Source organism: Somniosus microcephalus, chromosome 30 (genome assembly GCF_052327205.1).
Source record: "Somniosus microcephalus isolate GS21.2 chromosome 30, FLI_Smic_1.0, whole genome shotgun sequence".
Classification (NCBI taxonomy): domain Eukaryota; kingdom Metazoa; phylum Chordata; class Chondrichthyes; order Squaliformes; family Somniosidae; genus Somniosus; species Somniosus microcephalus.
This window is the reverse complement of record NC_141016.1, coordinates 18897320-18915480: the sequence shown is the minus strand read 5'-3', so window position 1 is coordinate 18915480 and position 18161 is coordinate 18897320. Positions and strand designations below refer to the sequence as shown.

The following is an 18161-nucleotide window of genomic DNA, read 5'->3' as shown; positions in this document are numbered from 1 at the left end:
CTTTCAAGTTTCTTGCCATTAAGATAATAACTTGCTCTACGATTTTTCCTGCCAAAGTGCATAACCTCACACTTTCCAGTATTGTATTCCATCTGCCAAATCTCTGCCCACTTACTTAGCCTGTCTATGTCCCCTTGCAGGTTTTTTATGTCCTCCTCACTCACTACTTTCCCTCCCATCTTAGTATCATCTGCAAACTTTGACGTGTTACACTCGGTCCCCTCCTCCAAATCGTTAATATAGATTGTAAAGAGTTGGGGACCCAGCACTGACCCCTGCGGAACACCACTGGTTACTGATTGCCAGTCTGAATATGAACCATTTATCCCAACTCTCTGCCTTCTGTTAGATAGCCAATCCTCTATCCATGCCAGAATATTACCCCCAATCCCGTGATTTTTTATCTTAAGCAATAATCTTTTGTGTGGCACCTTGTCAAATGCCTTTTGGAAGTCTAAATACACTACGTCCACTGGTTCACCTTTATCCACCCTATATGTTACTTCCTCAAAGAACTCCAGCAAATTTGTCAAACATGACTTCCCCTTCATAAAACCATGCTGACTTTGTCTTATTAAATTATGATTATCCAAATGTCCTGTTACTGTCTCCTTAATAATGGACTCCAAAATTTTACCTACCACAGATGTTAGGCTAACCGGTCTATAGTTTCCAGCCTTCTGTCTACTGCCCTTTTTAAATAAGGGTGTTACATTAGCAGTTTTCCAGTCTGCCGGGACCTTTGCTGAGTCCAGGGAGTTTTGGAAGATTATTACCAATGCATCCACAATCCCTACCGCCACTTCCCTCAAAACCCTGGGATGTAAGCCATCAGGTCCAGGTGATTTATCCGCCTTGAGTCCCATTATTTTACCAAGTACTACTTCCTTAGTGATTTTAATCGTATTTAGCTCCTCCCCCCCTATAGCCCCCTGCTTGTCAAGTGTTGGGATATTCTTGGTGTCCTCTACTGTAAAGACTGATGTAAAATATTCATTCAGTGTTTTTGCCATCTCCATATTTCCCACCATTAATTTCCCGGTCTCATCCTCTAAGGGACCAACATTTACTTTAGCCACCCTTTTTCTTTTTATATAACTATAAAAACTCTTACTATCTGTCTTTATATTTTTTGCTAATTTACTTTCATAATGTATCTTCCCTTTCTTAATCAATCTTTTTGTTATTTTTTGCTGTCTTTTAAAGTTTTCCCAATCCTCTATCCTCCCACTAGATTTGGCTACCTTATATGCCCTTGTTTTTAGTCGAATACTATCCTTAATTTCTTTACTTAGCCACGGATGGCTGTCTTTTCTTTTACACCCTTTTTTTCTCAGTGGAATATACTTTTTTTGGAATTTGTAAAATAACTCCTTAAATGTACACCACTGATCATGTATCGTCTTATCCTTTAACCTATTAGCACTGCATCTGGCTCCGCATCACCTCACTTTTCAATATTTAAAGCGACAGCGTGCATTTATATAGTGCCTTTAACGTAGTAGAACGTCCCAAGGTGCTTCACAGGAGCGATTATCAAACAAAATTTGACACCGAGCCACATAAGGAGACATTAGGGCAGGTGACCAAAAGCTTGGTCAAAGAGGTAGGTTTTCATGGAGCATCTTAAAGAGAGGTAGAGAGGCGGAGAGGTTTAGGCAGGGAATTCCAGAGCTTAGGGCCCCAGGCAGCTGAAGGCACGGCCGCCAATGGTGGAGCGATGAAAATCAGACCTCACCATGGCCTTACCCCTCGCTATCTCAATAGTCTCGGAAAGTCCTAGACCCCAGCCCAAGAACTTTCCATTTCACTGACTGGCCTCTCCCTTCTCTTCGTCCACCTTAGCTCCCACTTTGCGGAATTCCCTCCCTAACCCCGTCCACCTCTCCACGTCCCTCTCCTCCTTTAAACGCCCTCCTTAAAACCCGCCTCTTTGACAAAGCTTTTGGACGCCACTTCTAATCTCTCCTCCCGAGGCTCGGCTTCCATTTTCCTCACACTGCAAAGCGCCTTGGGACGTTTGTCTATATTAAAGGCACTATATAAATGCAGGGTGTTGTTGATGCTGACAAAAGTGTTCCATTCCAAAAGAAACCTCAGTGAAAATGTATTTAATGAAGTGATTCCAAAATTTAGACGGGGAACATAAGAACATGAGAAATAGGAGCAGGAGTCGGCCATTCGGCCCCTCGAGCCTGCTCCACCATTCAATGAGATCATGGCTGATCTTCGACCTCATCTCCACTTTCCTGCACTATCCCCATATCCCTCGATTCTCTTAATATCCAATAATCTATCGATCTCTGTCTTGGATATACTCAGCGACTGAGCTTCCACAGCCCCCTGGGGTAGAGAATTCCAAAGATTCACCACCCTCTGAGTGAAGAAATTTCTCCTCATCTCAGTCCTAAATGGCCAACCCCTTATTCTGAAACTGTGACCCCTGGTTCTAGACTCCCCAGCCAGGGGGAAACATCCTCCCTGCATCTACCCTGTCAAGCCCTGTAAGAATTTTGTATGTTTCAATGAGATCACCTCTCATTCTTCTAAACTCTAGAGAATATAGGCCTAGTCTACTCAATCTCTCCTCATAGGACAATCCCCCCATCCCAGGAACCAGTCTGGGGAACCTTCGTTGCACTCCCTCTATGACAAGTATATCCTTCCTTAGGTAAGGAGACCAAAACTGTACACAGTACTCCAGGTATGGTCTCACCAGGGCCCTGTATAATTGCAGTAAGACGTCTTTGCTCTTACAAGAGGCAAGTAGATTTTGTGGGATAGTCAGTTCTCACCTGTGTGATGGGCGTTTGCACTACAACACCGCCAATGATTTCAGTCTTGTATGGAATCTGTTTCCTCCCAGTCTGGGCATCAGTTGTAGGGTTTTTAATTTCGGTGCTGGGTTGTGGGTCATTCACCTTGCCCTTTGGCACCTGCCAATGTAAAATGAAAAGAAATTCATCAACAAAAAATACTAACAATGGCCCAGAAATTCGGGTCCCCACGGGTGAGTACGCACGGGGTACTCACGCGTAGGCCCAACGAAAGTGCCGGTTTTGTGCGTGCACTGCGCATGCACGGGAAACTGGCACTTCCGTTCCCCTGAAAGAAAGGGTTGACAGGTGGAACGCGTGCGCGGGAGAGGCAGCGCATGTGCGCATCGAACTTATGTTTTTTTTGCAGGTTTCTCCGGGAGGGTAAGTCTCCAGAAGTTACACTTTTAAAAAGCAGGCGCAAGGCCTGCTTTTAACAAGGTAAGTGGTGAATTAATTAAAATTAAATCATTTTTTCCACAGGTTTATTATTTTTAAATACTTTAAAGAAAGGTAAGTTTATTTTTAGCCCCGTTAGAAAATGTAATAAATTTTTTCAAAAATTTAAATTATTGTTTAAAATAGTTATTTCATGTAATTTATAGTTATTTTTAAAATGTGATTTAAAAAAAAAATTATTTGAAGTTTTAGTGATGTTTTGGGGCTTATAGTATTTATAGGTTTGACAGCCCTTCCTGTCAAACTTATGAATGAAGCATTCCCTGCTACCATTGGCTCTCCATGGCCCACGTGATCCCAGGGGACGCATCGAACTAACTGCGCCCCTGGGATACGCAAGCACTGCGCGCCGGCAGTTGGAGGAGGCCCAGGATCGGAATCCCACGGGGGCCCACAGCTCAACGGCCGGCGCGCTAGGTAAGTGCAGGTCGGGGGCTTGCACCCGCGGGAAGCCCCCAACCCGAATTTCTGGGCCATTGTATATATACACACACATCATCAGGGGTCAAAGGTTACACTTGGTCAACCAGTCTCTGTATTTGGCCACAGTGCGAGAAGCAGATTCCTCACACAGTTCATTGATGTAGAGGTTCAGAAAGGCCAGCTTTGTGGTCTCGGGAGATTAAGGAAACGGTTTGCCCTGTTTTCACAGAGCCACCCCTGTTTTCGCAGTGCCACCAAGCACGTCAATTATGAAGCAAATTAGCCCCCCTCCCGTCCCCGTCCCCAAAAGAAAATCTGTGGACGCCACAGCGCCATCGCCGCTGTTCACACAGGCTATGCTCGATTTCAGCCCGTTTTCACACATCGGACAAAATGTTACAGCGTCGTGTTTGGCCGCAAGCCCCACGATACCTTCCAAACTCTAGCTAACAACCACAACACACTCAGCCGACTATCCGTCCACTGACTGATGGCAGAAGGAGCGCGGGCATCGGAACAGATCTTCAACCGCCGTTTTGATAAGATCACTGTCGGTCCCCCCCCCCCCCCCGATTTTAACTCCAGGTGGAGGCCCCGCTCGGGCTCGAGTTTAAAACTACTGTCGGGCCGCAGTGATGTCATCGGGCCTCAACATGCAGGCGTAAAGAAGGACCCCTGTTGGGCTCCGGGCGGGTGGCCTTGCCGCCTGCTCAGGAGAGCGGGTTAAAATCGCAGATGTTGCGATCCTGGCGGCTTTTAAGAGCCAGGAGCGATTTTCACTGCTCAGCCGTCAAGTTTCCACTGAGCGAGTAGGGTTAAAAATCGATTGTTTATATTTAAAGCTTCAGAAATTCCCCCCCACTCTCTTTTTCTCTGAGGACAATGAAAATGTACGTATAACAACAGAGGACACTGCAGTGGTGTGGTGCGTAGCCTACTTTGTTTCATTTGGGAAAAGGATCTTGCTTCTGCTCACAGGATCTTTCACCATCATGAGATAACCCAGCGATAGATCCCTATCAGTGTGGCACTTACTGAATTGCCCACTGCAGGCTTACTCTCAAATCTAATCACCCATAATTTTCACAAAAGCACAACAGCAATGATTTTTTTTATTATATGGGGAGGAGGGGGTTTCAATGAGAGATTTCTAACCGGGGACATTTTTCTTTACAACACATGTTAAGCGCAATTCAAAGTAAGGGCTACTGGTGACGGCAGGAAACCGAAGACATGATTAAAAAAAAAAAGAAATGTCATTTCCTGAACCAGAACTAGCCCGCAGACAGCCTGCTCAGGTTGGTGGGAGCTAAACAGGCCGCTCAGCATCAGGTTCTGCACAGAAAAATAACCCAAACACTTCAGCTCGTAAGGGAGTTCAGTCGTACAAAAAAAAAGTGAACGTTTGACACTCGCTCACAATAGCACCTCGACTATATGGGGGGCCCTGACGGTATCCATTTTATTATCGAGCAGAGTTCTCACTCCCACTGCTGTTTTATCAGTCACTGCACTTTCAATTCACTGCCTTGTGCAGCTCTCCAGTGCACCTTCCCCACTCCCTAAATGCTCCCCTTCCCCACTCCCTAAATGCTCCCCTTCCCCACTCCCTAAATGCTCCCTTTCCCCACTCCCTAAATGCTCCCTGTCGTGAATCTTATCAGGACTCATGAAGTAACACTGGGCGGCCAGCTGGTGGCGCCGTCCAAGGAGTATAAATACTCGGGCGTGGGCCCAGCTTGCTCAGGATGTTTCTGTAGCCAGGAACTAGTGATGTAACTAGAAATCTCATGGTTTTGAAAGTTGATTAAAGCCTTGTTTTATTCTCAAACCAAGTGCTCAGTAGCCTTTTTACATCACTCCCCTTCCCCAGCACCCTCTCCCGGTGTCCTGGCCAATAGTTATCCCTCAGTCAGCATCACTAACATCTGGTCATCATCACATTGCTGTTTGTGGGAGCTTGCTGTGCGCAAATTGGCTGTGCCGCGTTTCCTACATCACAACAGTGACCGCACTTCAAAAAAAGTACCTCATTGGCTGTAAAGCGCTCTGGGAACGTCCTGGGGTTGTGAACGGCACTACATAAATGCAAGTTTCCTTTCAGTCCTGTCCGACCTCAACACCTACCCTCAGTGCTGCCAGCAGCTGTGCCTCCTCCCCTCCCCTCCACAGTGCTGCCAGATCCCACTACTGCCAAAGCACGGGACCAGCCCCGAAGCAGCCCAATCCCACGTTACACCCCAATGCTACCAGACTCCACCCACCCACCCACAACCCCCTGCCGTCCCCACCCCCTTAGCTTGAAAATGGAGGGCGAGAGCTGATAAATAAAAAGGGACAAAAATCATTTTGAAATCAAACATTAGTGATCATTTGCCACAAGAGGATGAAAACCAGACTGTAAACCATCAAAGTGGTGTAAGAACCTGAGTTTACCAATATTCGGTTGCTTCCTGCGATTGCATTACGGATTTCGGTGCTCGGCGTATTAATTATGCAATGGATTTTTAATGTCCTAATGTCTGGTGCTCACGGCAGCATCCCAATACTTGGCTCACCGTTCCCCCGAGCTTTGTGTGCTTGTTTATTATATTTCACCAACTTCCGTTGCCGAGTGCGGCTCCTCTAGTTTGAGCACCTCAGCTGAAGCTGATACAATGTGGTTTTATCAGTGGCTTTACCCTCTGTTACTTTACTGAGATAATCTGTTCACTGTTCCACTCACATTCTTCTCTGGGTTAGTCCCTGTGTGTCTTTAGAATATATCTATCTATCTATATATATATATATATAGATACGTATTGTTTACCCTTCCTCTTTTTCCTGATTGTATTAACGTGCCCTGCTGCCTCTTTTGTAGAAGGGTCCACACCCTTGTCTGTTCTATCTACAGATGCTGACTGACCGGTTGTGTGTTTCCACCATTTTCGTTTTTTTTTTAATCTGGTCATTCGCGCATTTGCGGTGCGCAAACTGGCTGTAGATGCTGGGACAATTGGAGCTTTCAAAGACGGAGATGGATTGATTTTTTTAAATTCGGTAAGGGATTCAGGAGCTAAGGCGGGTAAATGGAGTTGCGGTACGGGTCAGCCGTGATCTAATCGAATGGCGGAGCAAGCTCGAAGGGGCTGAACGGCCTCCTGCTGTTCCTGCGAAGGCAAGGTTGGCTGCTGCCAGGAACCCCATATCAGAACGCTCAGGGCTTTGGCCAGAGATAGCATGCGGTGAAGGAAAGTGACCTAGGCTGAATTGCCAGAGATGGTCGCCTGTCCTCTCTCCAAATCCAACCACCGAGTTGAGGCAGGTGACAAGAGTGTGTGGCCCAAGAGAACTTAAAAGGGAAGGAAAGTTGGGAAAAAAAACTTACTGTAATTTTGCACGACTTGTTTAAGGCATCAACCCAGTCAAGTAAATCATTCTTATCGTTGGCTTGTAGAAAGTAGCGGCGAAGGCCGGCATTTATAACTGCAATTAAAACAGAAATGGTTTGGTTAGTCCGTGATCAGCAAAATACACGTACAGGAAACTTTCGATGAAACTTTCGATTAACCGGCACCTAAATAACCGGAAATGTCGGTTAACCGGCAAAATTCAGGAGTAGGTTCAGGTAACTTTTATTACTTGCCTTCCTCCATGTGTTGCTGTGCAAGGGTGTGGCTGCAGCTGTTGCTAAGCTACAGAGATGCTTGCAACTTGTGGCCATTGTTCTGAACCTGTTGCTAAGCAACAGGGTTTGTTGCTTTATACGGAGCTCTCAGCTCCGTATCTTTTACTATAGCGTTCGGTTATCCGGATAATGAACCGGCACCACGTCGGTCCCGTCCGTGCCAGATAAAAAAAAGTTTCCTGTACAAGTAAATAGTTAGTAGAATTCAAGCCATTGATCTATAATGGAGTTGGGAGAGGTGGTGGAGCAGTGAGACATGGGGTCAGGGTTGCGATCGCCCAAATGAGGTGCAGCTGATTTGCGCTCTGCTGTCCTGGGACCCTGCAAGTGAGGGGAAGTCACCCCAGGGCATGTGTGCCCACGCTGGGCTGGTCATGGGCAATGTCCTGGGGAACGGCCACCCGCCGAACCTTGGCCAGGCGGTGCAGGGCAAATCAAAAAGAAGGATATTTCAAAAAAATAAATAAATCGTCAAACAGAAACAATGATAACTTGGGTTAAAATAACATTCGTCGTCAGATTTTCTCCCCTCCTTTCTTCAATTCTCGGTCTCCTTGACCGGGTCACCGTTCCACAAAGGGGGCCAGGCCAGCCCTGGTATCTTGCCCACGTGGTATTGTTTACGTGTGAGCTTGGACAGGGAACGTTGGCCAGCTGAGCTGAACCCATGCAGTGCTCACACATGGCACATTCCAGCAAGGGCTGCTGTCAGCAACAGCAACAGCCGATGATCAAGGTCACCAACTTGGCATTTACTCTATTTTGACTCTTATTATTACTCATATTGTGTCAGAAGGTCGTGGGTTCAAGCCCCACTCCAGAGACTTGAGCCCATAATCTAGGCCGACACTCTCCAGTGCGGCACTGAGGGAGTGCTGCACTGTCGGAGGTGCCCTCTTTCAGATGAGACGTTAAACCGAGGCCCCGTCTGCTCCCTCAGGTGGACGTAAAAGATCCCGCGGCACTATTTCGAAGAAGAGCAGGGGGGGAGTTCTCCCCAGTGCCCTGGGCCAATATTTATCCCTCAATCACTAAAAAACAGATGATCTGGTCATTATCACATTGCTGTTTGTGGGAGCTTGCTGTGCGGTAATTGGCTGCCGCGTTTCCTACATTACATCAGTGACTACACTTCAAAAAAAGTACTTCATTGGCTGTAAAGTGCTCTGGGGCATCCGGAGGTAGTGAAAGGCGCTATAGAAGTGCAAGTCAGTCTTTCTTTGAAATTTGAGTGTGTGTCGTAGTGCTGGGCTGGCTATCTTTTGCATTCTTGCAAGAATGTCCCCTGTTCTGGAAAGGTGGAAAGTGAAACTTGTTTAAATTAGCAAAAATGAAAGTACAGAGCTCCTTACTGTAAGGATATCTTTAGAATCTCTCCCCACACTAACAGGTGATTCCTGTTAAACAGTCCCTTCCGTGCTACCAAAAATGTGACAATGACCATGGGAAAGATTTGAGACAAAGTACTTCACAGTAATTGTCAGAAACCGAGTTCCTTACCGAGGGATAAGAACATAAGATTTTGATGTAGAACGGAGAGGATGAGCTGGATTTTACCAGCCCTGAGGAGGTGGGGTTGGAGCAGGACTGCTGGGAAAATCAAAAAGAATGGGAGCGGGTCCCAAACCTGCTCCCAACCCGCCTCCAACCAATCTTCCCGGGAGTCGGGTCCCCGATTTGCGGCGGGAAGAGGATTATAGCCACTTAACTGCCTGTTAACAGGCAGTTAAGAGGCTTTTTCCCATTTTGCGACTTCTGCTGTGGGCTTCTCGACATCGGGGAACTCTGCCAGGGTAAGTGAGGCGTGATGTGGGTCTGTTGTTATGTTTGTGTACAGATGACAGCTGCAGAAGTGGTGTAAAGGATCCAATGGGACACTGGTGAGTATCAGAGGTAAGGAAATGTTGGGATAGTCATTTTTAATGTGTTTAGATTTTTCTGTAGGTGACAAGCTTTGAAGTGTTTGTGTGGCCTCACCTCATTGGGAGAAGTGACAGATGGCTTCTGTACCCTCACCCAAAGCTGCCATCTGTTTCATCCTAAGGAGTCATTGGAGAGCCTGGGTGCAAGGGCTCACCTTTGTACAGTGATTGTCAGTGTTTGACAGCATCTCAATGCTGTCAAACACTGTCAAACCATCTGTCAAAAATAAATGGTTCATGTGCTTTTCAGAAAACTGGCAGATGAAGCGTCATCAACTGACGTCATCTGACACCGGCTTTCCTTCAATTGGCCAGCAAGCCCGCAGGGCGGGCTTAACAAGACCAATCAGGGGAAAATAGCGTCGGTGCGTCGGACGTCGCTGGGGGTGGGACTAGAACCCGGAAGGCAACAGTCCCGCCCCCAACTCGTCTCGGTGAGTAAAATCCAGCCCGATGTATTTTGCAGTGTGGAGGTTCGGTTGCATCAATCACAGTGGGATTGGGGTGGGCTCTTCGGTTGAACTAGATGGGGGAGGGAATCTGGCCTGGTCGTCCTGCTCTGTTTCACATGAAATCCACTCCTGAAGGAGATCTTGCCTCAAACATTACAATTTAACCCTCCCAGCGCAGTTTCGTACGACGGGCGTTCATACAGGGAATTTGGGTGCAGAGCCGATTTGCGGCTCGCGTAGCTTTCAGTCCATTGAAATGTATGTAGAGCTCCCTGACATGAATCAGTCATTCATGAAAGAAAGACTTATGAAAAAATACTGAGCGGCCTGCGGGTGGCGCTGTCCAGGGAGAGTATAAATACTCGGGCACGGGCCCAGCTTGTGCAGGGCATTCTTTAACAGGAACTAGTGAAGGACACAACTAGACCGCCATGTTGTAAAACAGCTGATTAAAGCTTTGTTTAACGCTTAGACCAAGTGCCTAGTAGTTTTCTTATGTCACTCCCCCTTGGCCTTTGCCGGCTACAGCTACTCCTGGCGAACATTCTTGTTCATCTTTTCGGCTGCGATTCTCTCAGGTGCACCAGTGTGCAGGTTCGCCATCATCACAAGGGCACAACAGAAATGTTTTCAAAATGCCAATTTTCACTCTTTACCCCACCAAATCTGTCCAAGCCAAAAAAAAGAGCTGGAAACAAAAACATGAATCGAGAGACACGTTAAACCCCCAAAGACTGGAATGCTGCACCAAGGCCGATTATTCCCGTCATTGAGCAGTCTGGGGACTGCAGTGCAAGTGTCGCGTGCTCCATTCCGACGGGGCAGATGATCTCAAGTGAATTTGCATGGTCAGCCCATTTAAAATCAGTTGCACACCCTCCCTGCGCACGCCGTTCCCAAGGCACAGGGAACATTCTTGCTGCGCAGGCTGGATGTCCGAGCCAGCCAGCAGCTCTTTAAGGGCTGCCGCTCGCATTCAAAGAGATGCAACTCCCCCCCCACGTGAAGGGTAGGTGGCCTCACGGTGGGGGGGGGGCAAAGTTCTACGAGCCTTTTGTAAAAGCCGAGTGGGTGGGAAGAAGAGAAAAATGAATTGAGGCAAACCCAGCACCGACGCACAGAGTCTGTGAGAAAGTGGCAGGGCTTTGTGTCGCTTGTTGGATTGCTGGTGAAGTGGGGCTGGCTGCTTCATGAGGTTGGTGCAGGGGGGCTTTACCCCGTTTAGTACCGCAAGGCACTCTCCCCAGAAGGTGGCAGCGCGCCATGCTGGGCCCGGAGATGGCGGGCAGGGTCGGCACTGTTTACAGCACCTGCGAGACCCAGAGACAGGTGTGGGGAGAAGGCGGCAAACCTCAAGCAAAACTTACTTGGAAGCCAGCCTGACCTCTACAATGCAGTGAAAACCGTAGAACAAAAGGTGTCACAAGCAAACAGAACATTCTGAACTTCCTTTATTTTATTTTTCTTAAGCTGTGACAATCAAGAAGGGATGTTGGCTCACATCTGACTTCGAAGTTGCACTTGGAGACAAGCTGAAAGGTCACACAGAATGAACTTGCGGAGACTGTTCTGTTGGCGTTAACAACCTGCCCACGTATTTCTTTCATCCGTTGCTAGCTTGTGGTTGATTTATAACACCTGCTTTATCTCCACATCAATGCGCGTCAATTCAGCTCACTATCAGCACGACTTGAAATCTGGCCAATGGTTCTACTTGGGGAAGGGCCTCCAAACGTGAAGAGCTGAGTCTTCATCCGTTGGGAAAACAGTCGAGCTGCCTCGTGTATTACTCAAGGTAAATCCTGGCTGCTTTGCTCCATCTCCCAAGCCTTTGGCATTCCTCTCGAGGCAAGGTTGACTATTTCTTCACAACTTGGCAAATTTCTTCACCCAGAGGGTGGTGGGGGTCTGGAACTCATTGCCTTGAAAGGGTGGTAGAGGCAGAAACCCTCATCACATTTAAAAAGTACTTGGATGTGCACTTGGGATGCTGTAACCTGCAGGGCTACGGACCAAGAGCTGGGAAGTGGGATTAGGCTGGATAGCTCTTTGTTGGCCGGCGCGGACACGATGGGCCGAAATGGCCTCCTTCCGTGCTGTAACTTTCTATGTTTCTATGATGTTCAAATCCTGGTTGCATGCTGTCTCCAGTTTGCTTGACGTTTTTTGCGTTCGAGGTAACGTGGCTTGACACTTCATTCCTCAGGAAACGCAAAGCTTTTTGCGCCCTGTTAACAATGTGATATACCTATCAATTCATCCAATGAAAAGCGACGAGTTAAGAAAGTAACTATAGGTTTTTATTGGCTAAATAACAGAGCCCACCCTCGTGGGTGATCGGATCCAACAAGGAGGAATACCAGCCAGTCGACCACCTTTATACCTGGGCAAGTAGGCGGAGCTATGGGCGGAGTCAGCAGTGGTCAGCCCAGGTATAACAGCGTGGCAAGAGGCGACCTCGTGTAGTGATACAACAGTGTAAACAGTGATAACCATAGTGTAACGGTAGTGAACGATAAAAGTGGTTTACCACATTCACCCCTTGTTTAGATTTGAGTCCGGCGGGGTGAAGTGTACTACCAGTTCGGGTATGTCAGTCTGTCCGGAGGCCTCGTAAGTCTTTCTGATCGGCGCAGCAGCGGCGGCGGTGTTGCAGTCTCCGGTGTTAATGCTGGTGTCTGCGTGGTTGACGAAGGCTCGTGGGGTTCCGGCATGCCGTCTACCTGGGCTGGATTTGGGGGGGTGGTGGGGGGTAACGGTGGTGTCTCAGGGGTGCCCGAGGGTGCAAGGTCTCGTAAGGAGACTGTGTCCTCCCGCCCGTCTGGGTATGCCACGTAGGCGTACTGGGGGTTGGCGTGCAGGAGGACCACCCTCTCGACCAGAGGGTCCGTTTTATGGGCCCTCACATGCTTTCGCAGTAAGACGGGCCCCGGAGAAGTCAGCCAAGTTGGCAGCGTGGTTCCCGTAGTCGATTTCCTGGGGAAAACAAACATTCGTTCATGGGGGGTGGCGTTAATGGCAGTGCAAAGCAGTGACCGGATGGAATGCAGCGCTGCCGGGAGGACTTCCTGCCAGCGAGAGGTTGGGAGGCCCTTAGACTTTAAGGCTAAGAGAACGGCCTTCCAGACAGTCGCGTTCTCTCTTTCCACCTGGCCGTTCCCTCGGGGGTTGTAGCTGGTGGTCCTGCTTGCAGCGATACCTCTCACTAATAGGAACTGGCGAAGTTCCTCGCTCATGAAGGAGGAGCCCCGGTCGCTATGTATATAGTTCGGGAACCCGAACAAGGCGAAGAGGTCGTTCAGGCATTTGATGACCGTGGTGCTGGTCATGTCTGGGCAGGGGAAGGCAAAGGGGAAACGGGAGTACTCATCAATGATGTTGAGGAAGTACACATTACGGTCAGAGGACGGGAGGGGCCCCTTAAAATCGATGCTCAAGCGCTCGAAGGGGCGGGTGGCCTTGATCAGGCTTGCTCTGTCCGGCCTAAAGAAATGCGGTTTGCATTCGGCACAAGTTTGACAGTTCCTGGTCATGGTCCTGACCTCCCCGATGGAGTATGGCAGGTTGCGGGCCTTAATGAAGTGGTAAAGTCTGGTGACCCCGGGGTGGCAGAGGTCATTGTGGAGGGTCTGCAGTCTATCAGTTTGCACGTTGGCGCATGTACTTCGTGATAGAGCATCTGGGGGTTCGTTCAGTTTACCGGGCCGGTACAAGATATCATAATCATAGGTGGAGAGCTCGATTCTCCACCTCAAGATCTTGTCGTTCTTGATTTTGCCCCTCAGCTTGTTATTAAACATAAAAGCGACCGAACGCTGGTCGGTGAGGAGGGTAAATCGTTTGCCTGCCAGGTAATGCCTCCAGCGTCGTACAGCCTCCACGATCGCCTGGGCCTCCTTCTCAACCGAAGAGTGTCGGATCTCAGGGCCCTGGAGAGTCCTTGAGAAGAAGGCCACCGGTCTCCCCTCCTGGTTGTGGGTTGCGGCTAGGGCGAAGTCGGATGCATCGCTCTCCACTTGGAAAGGGATAGACTCATCCACCGTGTGCATTGTGGCCTTAGCAATGTCTCCCTTAATGAGGGAGAAGGCTGCGCACGCTTCTGCCGTCAGGGGGAAGGAGGTGGACTTCATGAGGGGTCTGGCTTTGTCCGCATAATTTGGCACCCATTGGGCATAGTAGGCGAAGAGCCCCAGGGTTCTCTTCAGCGCCTTTGGACAGTGGGGGAGGGGAAGCTCCATGAGGGGGCGCATTCTTTCGGGGTCGGGGCCGATGACTCCGTTCTCTACTACGCAGCCGAGGATGGCAAGGCGCGAGGTGTTAAACACACATTTCTCCTTATTGTAGGTGAGGTTCAGCCGTTGGGCCGTACGGAGGAATCTTTCCAGATTAACATCGTGGTCCTGCCGGTCGCGGCCGCAGATGGTGACGTTATCTAGATAGGGGAACGTGGCGTGCAGCCCGTTCTGGTCAACCATCCGGTCCATCTCCCTTTGGAAGACCGAAACCCCGTTGGTGACGCCGAAGGGAACCCTAAGGAAGTGGTAGAGGCGGCCGTTCGCCTCGAAGGCTGTATACTGGCGGTCCTCAGGGCGGATAGGGAGTTGGTGATAGGCCGACTTAAGGTCGATGGTGGAGAATACCCGGTACGGCGCAATCTGATTGACCATATCAGATATGCGGGGAAGGGGGTATGCGTCCAGCTGGGTGTACCGGTTTATGGTTTGGCTGTAGTCGATGACTAGGCGGTTTTTATCGCCGGTCTTAACGACTACGACCTGGGCACGCCAGGGGCTGTTGCTCCTCTCGATGATGCCCTCCTTCAGGAGACGCTGCACCTCACAGCTAATAAAAGCTCTGTCCCCGGCGCTGTACCGCCTGCTCTTGGTGGCGACGGGTTTACAGTCGCGGGTGAGGTTAGCGAACAGGGAGGGGGGCGGGACCTTGAGGGTGGATAGGCCGCAGGTGGTATGCGGTGGGCGGTTTAAAGGCTGCTGGTTGTCGACTGTGAGTGGGGGGAGGGGTCCACCGTATGCCAAAGTGACACTTTGCAGGTGGGATTGGAAGTCCAGCCCTAGTAGGACGGCAGCGCAGAGCTGGGGCAGGACGAGGAGTTTAAAATTTTTATACTCCGTGCCCCTAACCGACAGGGTCACAATACAGTAGCCGCTGACGTCTGTAGAATGGGACCTCGATGCCATCGAGATCCGGTTGCGCGTTGGCCGGACAGTGAGGGAGTAGTGGCTCACCGTGTCTGGATGTATAAAACTCTCCATGCTTCCGCTGTCGAACAGGCAGGTCGTGGCGTGGCCGTTTACTTTGATGTCCATCATGGACTTGGACAGGTGATGCGGGCGAGCTTGGTCCAGTGTGACAGAGGCTAGTGTATGGCTGAGCGAGCTGCTGTAGTCTGCGGGTGAGGCGGTGGTCGGGTCTGGCAACAAGGTGGCGGTCGACTGTGGTGGACAAAATGGCGGCGCCCAGGAGGTTGAATAAGATGGCTGCCCCCACAACTCACATGAGGCATTGCTGGTGTCGGTTGCCTTGATCAAAGATGGCCGCCCCACGACTCACACGAGGGGATACTGGCATCTGTGGCCTGGATGAAAGATGGCCGCCCCCACAATTCGCATGAGGCACTGCTGGCGTCTGTGGCTCTCCCCCTGCAGGCCTTAGCGAAGTGGCCTTTCTTCTGGCAATGGGAGCAAGTCGCGTTTCTCGCAGGGCAGCGCGTCCTCGGGTGTTTCGCCTGGCCACAGAAGAAGCAGCCGGCGGCCCGATCGCGGGGGTCCGATGTTGCAGCCGGTACCGGGGGTGGCGGTCCCGATCGGTTCTGGGACGCCGACGCTGAGGTAGGTCCCGGAGGCGGCGTTGCGAGGGGTATTGCGGCCGGGGTCGGGCCGGAGTCCCAGGGTCGCGCAGTACAGTACCTGGAATACGCCTCGAGGTCCCGATGGGCCACTTCCAGGGAGCGGGCGAGGGCTGCAGCTGTGTTCAGGTCGAGATCCTTTGATTCGAGCAGTCTTTGCCGTGAGTAGTCGGACCGAAGGCCTTTCACGAAGGCATCGCAGATATTCTCTTCAGTATTTTCTGCAGCCGTTACCGCTTTAAAGTCACAGTCCCTGCCGAGTGTTTGTAGCGCCCGTAAAAATTCATCTACAGACTCTCCTGGCTGTTGCGGGCGGGATCTTAGGAGGTGTCTGGCATACATAGAATTTACCGGGCTCCGGTACTGCTGTTTCAGCAGGTTGATGGCGGCCTCGTATGTAGTAAGGTCCTGTATGAGTGCGAATACTTTAGGGCTCACTTGGGCGGTCAGCACTCTTAGTTTGGATCTCTGAGGCACGCCGGATTCTCCCAGGTAGGATTCGAAACAGCTCAGCCAGTGTTTGAAGTCGAGGGCTGAGTTTGCTGCCTGTGGGTTTAGATCCAGGTACGGCGGTCGGAGGGCTCGCAGCCAGGCCGGCTGCTGTGGCTGTTGTAGCTGGGCGTCTGGCTGGTCTGACGGTTCGTTAGACATTTTAAAATTTAGCCAATAAAATTGATATACCTATCAATTCATCCAATGAAAAGCGACGAGTTAAGAAAGTAACTATAGGTTTTTATTGGCTAAATAACAGAGCCCACCCTCGTGGGTGATCGGATCCAACAAGGAGGAATACCAGCCGGTCGACCACCTTTATACCTGGGCAAGTAGGCGGAGCTATGGGCGGAGTCAGCAGTGGTCAGCCCAGGTATAACAGCGTGGCAAGAGGCGACCTCGTGTAGTGATACAACAGTGTAAACAGTGATAACCATAGTGTAACGATATAACAGTGATAACCATAGTGTAACGGTAGTGAACGATAAAAGTGGTTTACCACACAATGTACCTCCGTGGCTTTTAAATACCCCTTTAAAAAGGACGACAAACTTGAGCTTATGGCTCCGATGAGTGGGTTGGCAGGATTATTTAAAGTACCCCAGTTGTGCCTGGCGAGCGGGTTAAATAACAGGACTAACAACAGAAAATGCTGGAAAAACTCAGCAGGCCAGGCAACATCCGTGGAGAGAAATTAGAGTCGATGTTTCGGGTCGAAACCCTTCTTCAAAACTGGAAAGGAAATGAAATAGATCGAAAGGCAGGGCTGGGAGAGAACAAAAGAAGTGAAGAGACATTAAGAGGTATTCAAAACCAGACGAGATGATGATAGGACTAGTGGAGACAAAAGACGGCTCAGATTAGGTGTGAAATGTGCTGGCAGAATGGGAGACAGCTGCCATGTAAAAAAAAGAGGAAAGGGGGGTGGGAGGGAAAACCCAAAACAAAGGGGTGGGGGAAAAAAATATATAAATAAAAATGTAATAGGGGCCGAGGTTATGATCTGAAATTGTTGAACTCGATATTGAGTCCGGAAGGCTGTAACGTGCCTAATCGGAAGATGAGGTGCTGTTCCTCGAGTTTACGTTGAGCTTCCGTGGAACAATGCAAGAGGCCGCGGACGGTGAGGTCCGAGTGGGAATGGTGCAGTGAATTAAAGTGACAGGCGACCGGAAGCTCGGGGTCACCCTTACGGACTGAACGGAGGTGTTCCGCAAAGCGGTCACCCAATCTGCGTTTGGTCTCCCCAATGTAGAGGAGACCGCATCATGAGCAGTGAATACAGTATACTAGATTGCAAGAAGTACAAGTAAATCGCTGTTTCACCTGGGAGGGGTGTTTGGGGCCCTGGACAGTGGGAAGGGGGGAGGTATAGGGGCAGGTGTTACATCTCCTGCGCTTGCACGGGAAGGTGCCAGGCGAAGGGGAAGGGGTGCTGGGGGTGATAGAGGAATGGACTCGGGTGTCTCGGAGGGAGCGGTCCCTACGGAATGCTGAAAGGGGAGGGGAGGGGAAGATACGTCTGGTGGTGGGATCACTTTGGAGGTAGCGGAAATGCCGGAGGATGATCCGTTGAATGTGGAGGCTGGTGGGGTGAAAGGTGAGGACAAGGGGAACCCTATCGTGGTTCCGGGAGGGAGGGGCAGGGGTGAGGGCAGAAGTGCGGGAGATAGAAATGACACGGTTGAGGGCCGTGTCAACCACGGTAGAAGGGAATCCTCGGTTGAGGAAAAAGGAAGACATGTCGGAAGCACTGGTGTGGAAGGTGGCATCGTCGGAGCAGATGCGGCGGAGACGGGGAAACTGGGAGAATGGAATAGAGTCCTTACAGGAGGCGGGGTGGGAGGAAGTGTAGTCCAGGTAGCTGTGGGAGTCAGTGGGCTTGTAGTGAATATTGGTCAATAACCTATCCCCAGAGATGGAGACGGAGAAGTCGTCTGCCTGTTTTACTTTTGGCCAATTCGAAATCCAAATTTTTAATTCAGGATCCAGGGATTCCAGGTCATGATTTCACTATTTTACAGAATCACATCTCGGGTTTCATTTTAAAAAGAAAGTCGGGTG

At 49.9% G+C, this 18161-nt stretch overlaps 1 protein-coding gene across 3 annotated transcripts in view; it reads right to left on the bottom strand.

The window, feature by feature from the left end:
- LOC147097981 (pleckstrin homology domain-containing family A member 2-like) overlaps positions 1-18161 on the bottom strand; it is a 148936-nt gene that overhangs the window by 51815 nt on the left and 78960 nt on the right. For all 3 annotated transcript variants that reach the window (XM_085971172.1, XM_085971174.1, XM_085971173.1), the window contains exons 5-6: positions 7066-7163; positions 2796-2936 (exon numbers count right to left, since the gene is read on the bottom strand). In XM_085971172.1, coding sequence (XP_085827298.1) covers positions 2796-2936; positions 7066-7163 — 239 coding nt within the window. The remainder of the gene's footprint in view (positions 1-2795; positions 2937-7065; positions 7164-18161) is intronic.